The 10,096-nt window shown below is 34.1% G+C and overlaps 1 protein-coding gene across 1 annotated transcript; it reads right to left on the reverse strand.

Moving 5' to 3' along the window:
- Nucleotides 1–1,117: 1,117 nt before the first annotated feature.
- On the reverse strand, nt 1,118–2,447 carry FLA11 (FASCICLIN-like arabinogalactan-protein 11). Its single transcript, XM_006843580.4, has one exon. It carries the CDS (start codon nt 2,032–2,034, stop codon nt 1,297–1,299), a length of 738 nt encoding a protein of 245 aa, XP_006843643.1. The 5' UTR covers nt 2,035–2,447; the 3' UTR covers nt 1,118–1,296.
- Between the last annotated feature and the right edge of the window lie 7,649 nt (nt 2,448–10,096).

A 10,096-nucleotide genomic window follows, 5' to 3' on the forward strand; every position in this document is an offset into this window, starting at 1 on the left:
TCTTTTTTTTGACAAATGTTATAATCTTTATTGATGAAGAAAAAAAAGAAAAAAATATAGTAAGCTTACATCATTTGAAACTAAAACGGAATGTAAGGTCATTCTCTTTTTCGCTAATGAATATGTCAAAGTGTTGGCCTCTCTATAAAGATGAGAAAAAGGAGATGAGCATATTGGCCATCAAATCAAAGATCTCGTTCCAAACAATTTTTAGTTCTAAGGGCACCCTTATTGCACCACTTAATAACACTCATAGTGTCACCTTCAACTGTCCAAAAAGATACCCAACCCCTGGGCTTAAAAAGGTCTCAAACATTGAAGCAAGGCTGCAAGTTTCACATAGTAAACCGTAGCCACACCTATTGGCCCAGCAAAGAACAAGATCGCCTCCCCCATTCTAATCTCCAATCGTTCCCCCTACACCGGCTTCACCAGGATTACCCAAATAACCACCATCAAACTTCACTTTAAAACGTCCCTGCAATGAAGGCATCCAGGCCTACTTTTCATATTTCTCATACCAACCAAGTTATGCAAATTTAACCTCACTTTCACTTCATAAATCCCCCATCTTTCTTTGGTGACAGCAAACCAACTCCAAATGGAATGATTAATTTTGATGAGAACCGTATCAAAAAGGTAAAACAACACCCTCTCCTATTGCGTTCTAGCCACACTTCCTACATAATGGCCCTTTTCCTTCTCACTATTTTCCATATCATACCGCCAATGTTTGGCAATGAATGAAAAGCCCGTTATGAAACAATACCCAAAACACTCTTAGCCATAAACCATATCTAAAGTTGTGCTACAAAGCTACTATATATAAAGAAATGAGCTCTAAACTCCCCATCGTTTTTACACAATAGACAAACATCAGGTCAGATTTTCTCCCCCTTAATAAGGTAGTCAATAGTCAATATCCTATTTTATGCCGCTAACCAAATGAATATTTGAACTTTAGAGGGATTGGCCTTTCTGTATCTAAACAACTTGTGGCAAGACAACCTCTTCTAGTAAAAATTTTTAGGTGTGTCTTAATTTGATTATTTAGAGTGTCGCACTTATATAAACTTTTTTCATGACCAAATTGATTACCTCCACTTAAAAAGAAAAATGGTAAATATGAATTTCCTTTATTCTCATGATACGAAAACTCAATTTCAAAAATTAAAAGTGAAAATAAAAATAGTACATACTCACTCCATGGAAGGAAAAAATTTTAAAAACAAAATGAAAAATCAACAAAAAAAAAAAAAAAAAAAGACTATAAACACTCAAAATCCACACTTGTTCTCACAACCCCTGACCCACCACAAGCATGAATGCCGCAAACACTGCGGCGGCCGCTGTCCCGACCGCCGGCCCACTGGTGGCACTATCATCCGCTGTTGCATCAGCATCGGTCGCGGGGGCCCCAGCCTCCTTCTTCTTCTTCTTAGCCTTCCCTCCAGGTGCTGGAGCTGGCGCAGGAACTGCCGGCCGGAAAATGGCAATTGGCAATAACACCTTATCTACTTGATATACCGCCAGCTGCCCGTCCGTATACACGGTGTTTGCCACCGGAGCATCATTGATTCCGGTCGACACATTCACCTGATTGCCGGATGTCGTCACATTGAGCGGAAACTGATCCTCTCCGCTTCCCGCCTGGGTTCTGAGGGGATTGGTGACTGTCTGGAACTGTGGGACGGAGATGAAGCTCGGGATGATATGGAACTGGATAAGAGAAACTTTTTGCTGATCAGTGAGGGAGTTGAGGGTGCCCGGCTTGAGGGAGGAGAAGGCATTGTCGGTGGGCGCAAAGATGGTGAGGCCCTGTGCGGAGTTGTTGAGCTGCTGGTTCATCTGGTCGGCTACTTGTGTGGCTTTCATGAGCCGGATGAGCATCGTGTATTGCCCTGCCTTCTCCAGGACCGCCGTTATGTTCGTCGGCCCTGTCGGCGCAGGGGCCGAGGCCGGTTGGGCAAGGGTTGCAGAGCTGAGGAGTGCAATGAGAGAGAGTGAGAGGGCAAATGCATGGCCAAAGTCCATCCTCTCTCCCCCAATGTGTGTGTTTCTCTCTCTCTCTCCTTTGCTTGATGCTTTGAAATTGTGATGTTAGTGAGAGGAAGAAGAAGGGTTTTATGATGGAGAGGAGGAAGTTGGTGGGTTGGATCAGAGGAGGTGGGGAAGAGAGATCAGGAGAGCGATCCACCAACCGTGAGTTGTCCGCGTGCTTTGCTTCATAGAATTTGTTTGTTTTGGGGAAAAATTATTGATGGAATATGATGGTGTCCAATACTATTATTGATGAAATTTTTTTGTTTTGGGTTAAAATTATTGATGGAATATGATGGTGTCTAATAATAATAATCCATGGCTTCTTTGAGCCATGCTTGTTGGCATATTGGGAGATAGGACAATGGAAGGGGTGCCTCTCTCTCTATTGGGTGTCATATGGCGTCAACCTTATACTATTGAAGTAAGGTGCAACTTAAAACTATGCCGAAAATATAGTTTTGGTGCCGTAAAGCCTTGTGATGATATACAAATCAATTGTTGCCCCTAATTATTAAATTTGAAGTTTCAGATATAGTGATGATCAAGCACATCTATAAACACTTGATAATCTTATAAATGGACGGTCTAGATAATGTGTTAGAAGATGAACTATTTTTAATACCATAAATTCATTTTGTTTTTCTTTTCTATGAATCTTGAGGTAGAGATGATTGATTTAAGGGTTTTCCATTGTAGAAACAACTTTCTCTAGTGGGTTTTTAGGTCCACTTTACTTGTATAGTATAAATTTGACACCTTATATACACTTTTTTTGCTCTCTATTTTGTCAAGACTCTCTCTCTCTCTTGTTATTTGCACCTTAATTTTTCTTGTAATGGAGTGTTAGTTCAGCCATCCATGTTATGGACAATGAAAGTAGTCGGTTTTTTATAGCAGAGGACATTGATAACAAAATAAATGTTCACATGCTTAAGAGTAAAAAAGTATATAAAATAATTTTTCTGCTTAAGGCACATTTATCTCGTATGAAAATATTTTCATGTAAAAAAATTCTCTTGTGTGATTAGGTGGGAATATTTTCACATTAATTGATCTCAGTGTATCTTTTAACATTAATTGGCCATCAACTAGTGTGATAACATTCCCACAGCTAACCACGTGAGAAAAATTTTTACGTGAAAATATTCCCTAAAAAATCGTTTCATACAAAGCAAACATGCCCTTAGTACAAGGATGCATAATCACTCTTTGCCATGAGATGTAAAATTGGGTGGCTGGATATGCACAACTAATAGGGCTCAAGCCACCGGATTTAGGGCAAGAGATGATTATGATGCCCTATCACCAAAGACAATAGTTTTGTAGTACACAATCCCTATCCCTCATTTGATTGGAGGAGACTGATCCAAATGACTACATTTATTTTAAGGTCATACGAATAGTAATATCCTTTTTAATCATGTCTTTCAAGGGGAAACCATTCTGAGATCCACATGAGCTCATGACATATGTGATCATATAGCTCATCACCATCCAATCAAATTGTAGATTGTAATAAAGATAGAGAGAAAAAAGGTTTTATTAATAACGACTCGGCCTCCAATTTTTACTTATTAAGGTATTCATAATTGCAACACGACATCCGACGTTCGAATTTTGAGATACTTTCTCTCAACAATCTATTAATCATGCAGTCAGTCTTGTGTATTGTGTACCGTCCCTCGAGAAAGCTGATACCACAAACAAAGAAATTTTACAGCACCGAAAGAACATAGACAGTAGTTTTCTCTCTCTCCAAACAAAAGCATATATGCATGGAGTGGAGCCGAGCTGCAATAGAGGAGGAGCCACCAGCCGAGGTGGGCAGATCAGTGGATGGTTGCTTGTGATGGGAGCAAAGAGGAAGAGAGATGATTGAGGGGTTGTGCTGTTTGCTTAGGATTTAGGTTTTGTATTGCTCCAGCTAAGGTGGTCTCGAAAATATTCAACAAAAGAGGGCCCAAGTAAGGGAAGGGTTAGTATCATTGCACTTTTTTAAAATATTACTGGTAAATCCCCTCCCTACTTTCACATGTGACCCAAGGCACCCAACGTGAAAGGAAACCCTTTTATTATTATCTATATTCTTAATGAGTATTTCAAAATCTGGATTGACAGGGCAGATTGCTCACCCCAATGATTCATGCCAAATTGCCGAATCGTCAATCCAGATCGGTAGGAATCGGCAATCCATAAAATATTTAAAATAATAAAATAAAAAATATAAATTAAGGGCTACGAGTAGGGGTGGCAACGGGTTGTGTACGGGTGGGTCCGGTTGGACCCGAATAGTATTCAGGTCCCAAATTTGGACCCATACCCCAACCCATCAGGTCCTGGGTCTACCTATCGGGTCCTAGGTCTAGTCAGATCCATCACCACCCAATGACTATGAGCTTATTATTATTTTTATTTTGCCTATTTTTTTCTTTTTTTAACTATCATACATCTTATGATTATGAGCTTCTTCTTTTTTTTACCAATAATATTGTAAATGTTGTCAATATTATGACAATATTAACACCTAACGCGTGCACCCAAAGGCACATGATTTCCATCATATACCCTATGACTATGTGTACGGGCCAAATCCAGCTGCACCTGGACCCGGATCCGAATGGTATTCGGGTCCAAAATTTAGACCCATACCTGTACCCAAGGTCGGGCATTCCCGTCGAGTCCCGGGTCCGATCGAGTCCATTGCCACCACTAGTTACAAAGGGAATTTAGGGGATCTAAAAAAATATTAGATAAATTTTAAAAAGAAAAATATATATATATAAAAGGTAGGGTTTGGGGGTGCACCTGACCATAACCAATACCATTTGGAGTCCGTTTGGTCCGGCCAAATCCGGATATGAATTGGAGATCTCTAATCCGAATCGGTGGTTATACAACACTATTTTTCTTACTTATTACACTTATGCCCCACTTCCAAGTAGTATGTTGACTTCTTGTTGAGATATCATTCCCTTCTATTGCAATTGAATGTGACATTTACTTGACCGGAAATATGTGCAACTAATTCCAAATTAGTCCAAACTTCCCAAACAAAGTTATCATCCTTAAATGAAACTTCATTACTCGCGAGAAGGCAAACCTTCCAAGAAGTATACCTAGAATCAAGATGGCGTAGGCGAGATGTGTTCGATGTTTGAATTTCACTAGAAGTTTGTATTAAGCAGACAACCAACATAAAACTTTATTTAAAAAAGACGTAGTTATTGTAAAGGTCAATGCAAATATACGATAGATTCCAAATAAATAGTCCAGATTGTCATTTCTCAAAATCTAATAGGGTTTTTTTCACATTCACAAGTTACATTTCAAGTGATTCTGAAGTGCTAGACAAACATAAGAGAGTCCAATCTCTAAAGATCCCGAGTCCTCACAAGTTATCCCCAAAGGCATGGCTATTAACAAGGCTCTAAAGATCTCTGATTTGGATTGGGAATCAATGATCCAAATCAATAGCAATAGGTACCGGGATTGATTTCTTTTTGGAATCAGGAATCACCCCAATTTGAACGGAGAATGCCTAGTTTGTTAGAGAATAGGGAATTACTGACTATATTGGAGGAACTGGAAAATTCCCTAATAAGCTATTGTAATATTACTTGTTTTCTAACATTTTAATGGTTTGCTTACCCGAAAGAATCGACAACTCCATATTGGAATTGATGATCCAAATTGGTACAATGGAAGGCCGATCCAAGGGAATTGATGATCCGAATTAGTACAGTGGAAGACCGATCCAGTGTAATCTTGAAACACTAGCTATTGGACCCCCATAGACCTCCAACACAATTGGATAATTCCCTAGATAATGAACGTGAATTTAGATGCCCTAGAGTGATTGAAACCTAAAACTTTTTTGTAAGGGTGAGGTTTGGTTTTCTGGACATGGAGAATCGAGTTTGGGTCTAGAAATGAGGATATGTGTGCATGTGTATATGTGTGTAGGAAAAACTATCAATAGGTTGTCACCTAAAATGAATAGAAATCAGATTAAGATGAGATTTTGAGCATGTATCACTAAAAAATTTAAAATGAATATTTTCCAAAAACTTTAAAATGACTTGACTACCTCCAAAACAATTTGGTCATTTTAAATTTTAAATATTTTTATATTCTTATATTTTTATAGTTTATAATAAAAATATGAAAATTAAAATAGTAACATACATTTTTAACCATCAATTACTCTTAAGAGAGACAAACTATTTCTACTATTCTCCTCTTGTATCCTCAACTGCCCACTCCATTTTACCACTCAACCATCTCATGTATGTTATTTATATCTATACTACATTATTAAGCTAGAATTAAAATGTAGACACGTGTCGCAAGAATAAAAGGAGATCATATTTTTAGAAAGAATATAGGGTAAGTGACTTCTAAAATAAAGAGGGAAGGGTTTATTGTAGGGTCATGGATTCCATTTTTTTAAGTTATGGAACTCCATTTTGCCTATTTTTTGTTCTATTGAACTATTTAGGTACAAGATAGAAAGGAAAAGATGGGATCCTATTAAATAGGAATCATATCTTAGTGTTTTTGTGATTTATATCTCTCTTCACTTACCTGCTAAGCATGGAATCTCCCTCAATTTCCAACTGCATCTAAACTACAAAGTTGTAGGTTTTTAAAAAGATAACCAACACCGGATAGTTATATATGCACGATATTTAACTCTTGCAATTATTTTTAATGTAATATATTTTATAAATACATAAAATGCTATTGATATATGGGATTAAATGAAGTTTGGGATATGGCTTAATTTATAGATATTTTAGAAACTAGACTTTGATTGGTTAGAGCATAGGTTAAAACACATAATATAAAGAGTTTTTCTTTTGGATAAAATATGAAACTTATGCGTGAAGTACTTTTTCTTTTTATTATATATATGAAACATGAATGGAGATCGAAACCCTAGAGATAAATTTAATAGGAACCTCCAGCATCCTCCATTTTACTTTTTCCAAAAATTTCTGAAGTCTTTTCATGAAAACTTTACTTGTACGTTTCAAGCTTCTAAATTTTATTTATTTTTTGTTTTTTGTTATTTTGTTAAACTTAAGAACGGTTCAAAATATGAAACAAGTTTCTAATAGTATAATTTTTAAATTATAAATTTTCGGTCTTTGAAATAATTTTTTACTTTTAAAAATTTTATATTTCTACTACAACAAATATTTAAAAAATATGTTGTATGAAATACAAGCATATGAAATAGAAAAAATAGGAAACCAACTTTATTCGTTCTTTGATTTTTTAAAAAAATTAAAGTTTTTTAGTATGTACTTTTATGCTTAAGAGAACATATACCCAGCTCATGTCAAAGCAAACTGTACACCTACTGCCTCAGTCAGAAGACTTATTTGGGAAGATTGTTTTAATCTGAAATTTTTAGAACCACTTAAGGATCTCTAGATAATTATTTTAAAATAAAATTTTGAATTTAGATATTTCTAACCCTTAGATCTCATCCTTCAAAAATTAGACAATCTATGTTCACTTTTAAGACATTATTTTTCTAAGAGTGCAATTTGGAAAAGTAATTTATTGAGGTCGGTTTATAAATTAAAGAGGTCACATCCCCAAATTTTGGGGTCAAAAAGTTATTCCTAGATTGGATTTTACCCAAGGGAGTAAATAGACAGTATACTCCTTCGGGTGTATAGATTTTTTAGCTATGTTTAAAAAATGGTTTATAACTAATTTTTCTATGTCAAAGTATTTATATATTTTTATGTCCATTCTATGTTATTTTCAAATATTTTTAAGCTTTCATTTCAAATTACATAATAAGAAAATTAGTTTTAAAATCATTCAAATTTCAATTTATAAATTTTGGATGATTTCAGTTTTACATGGCTCATGAACATGTTTTCTTAAGGAGTTTCAAATTATCAAAAAAATTTGGAGAAGTTCACCATAAGAGTAATTTACAAGATTGATGTATCTTCTCAACTTCATAAGAGTGGTTTAGCGGTTGTTTTTAATTTCTCAATTTTATATCTATAGTTTTTCAATAAAGTATATGAGAATAATTTTTACATTTTATTAAAATATATCAAATATTCAAAAAAATTATGTTATCTTGACTAAAAAATTGAAGCCAATTTATTTATTTTAAAAAAATTTAAAATGCTCATGCTTTAAATATAGTCGGTGATTTATTTTTACTTTTAAGTAAGAATTAGATAAAAATAAAAATTATTACTATTTTATTACTACATGCTTTCTTTCTTTTCTATTACACTATTAGGTTATTAAATTTGATTTAAAAGCTTTCTAAAAGTTTATTGAACTTTTATGCGTTTAGATGCATCCACAAAATAGCTTTTATAATAGGAACAATTTTATATAGGGTTGAGACCTTAAAATGTAGAATTAAAGTGCACCGCTAAAATCTTTTAAAAAAGGCTGTTTTGATATTGGAAAAATATCATTAATTATCTTGACATCGAGATGCCTAGATATGAAGAAAAAAAGATGTTCTAAGTCTTAAAAAAATATGTCTTGCAATACATTATGCGGACCATCCATTTTCAAGATTTTTATGAGTTTATAAATCATTTTGATTTGAACATTTTTTGGAATTTGAAATTTTATAATTAGAGGTAAAAATAGATTCTCACATAATCGTAAGAATTTTCAACGCCTTTTACATCTCATGACAATGTTCCTTAATTTGACTGTTTAAAGTTGCAACCTTATAGAGGCCACACCTTCTTCTTCTTTTCTTTTTTTTTTCTTTTTTGAAAGTCAGTGGCGGAAAAGCCCCCTACCCGTTTTGCAAAGGTTATAAAGATATGATATGCATTCTTATAGAGATTAAAATATTTATTTAATACAAAAATTAAAAATAGTTTTATGACTAGTTTTAAAAAATTAAGTAACAAATAATAATTTTTTGTTTTACTTTTCTTTTTAACCATAATTTCTTTTCTATATTACTAATAGAGATCATTGAATATTTAGTTAATCTTCTACAAATAACTGTATACCTAATTCGACTATAATACTATTAAATCTCTCTCTCCCATATTCTCAGCATTTGTTCTCATATTCTCATTTGTTCGAGTCAACACTCGAAGCATGTCTGCTTCTCTATGTTTTAAGGGTGTGGTTTGCATGAGGTTGAAACTTTAAATAATTAAAGTGAGGCGCACCTAACTTTATCATGAGAGGTAATTTTAGAGTCGAAAATTCTAAAGATGACCTGAGGATCTGTTTTTATCTCTAGTTATAAAATTTTAAACTTCAAAAGTGGATGAAAATCCTAGAAATGGATGTTCTAAATAATGAAGTACAAAGATGTACTATCTTTAGGATTTGAAATTTTTATTTTTATTTTTCATATTCATACAATTAGATAGTCTTCAAATATCAAAACAACCTTTTTAAATAGATTTTGTAAACAACCTTTTTAAATAGATTTTTGAGATGCAACTTAATTCTATAATTTAAGGTGCCAATCTTTTATATAATTTTTTCATGTTTTAAAAACCAAACAATAGAAATAACTTAAGGGATAGATGGATTGACCGAAATCAGCCACTGCACTTACTATGCTAATGTTGCTTTGCACTCATTTGGGAGTGCTTTGGGAGTGCTTTTTTTTAGAGTGATTTATGTACGGACCTTCAAAAAAATTTAAATATAAAATATTCCATTTATAGGTGCAAATTACAAATAAGGTTAGTCAATTTACTTTAAAAAAAAAAAAAATTGCCCCTCGATTCGAGGACATCTTCGGACCAATTTGTTTTTCAAAAAAACTTTAAATAAAATTCAAATTAGGACCAAGGATTCCACCCTCAAACCAATGGGTAATTTCGGAAAAAAAAATAAAAATAAAAAAATTGGCTGACCTTCTTTGTAATTTCTGCCCATAAACGGAGTATCTCATATTTTAAAAAAACTTTAGGGTCCAAATGTAAATCATTCTTTTGTTTATGCTAAGCCAAGCGAGTGCGACTTATGCTATTGCTGATACATGAAGGGGATTATATATGGCTGGGGTAAGAAAATTCGAAAA

Source organism: Amborella trichopoda, chromosome 8 (assembly GCF_054954075.1).
Source record: "Amborella trichopoda isolate Santa Cruz 75 chromosome 8, AtrichopodaSantaCruz75HAP2 v2.0, whole genome shotgun sequence".
Classification (NCBI taxonomy): domain Eukaryota; kingdom Viridiplantae; phylum Streptophyta; class Magnoliopsida; order Amborellales; family Amborellaceae; genus Amborella; species Amborella trichopoda.

Coding starts and splice junctions, on each gene's coding strand:
- FLA11 (XM_006843580.4), bottom strand. CDS start 2,034: ATGGACTTTGGCCATGCATTTGCCCTCTCACTCTCTCTCATTGCACTC.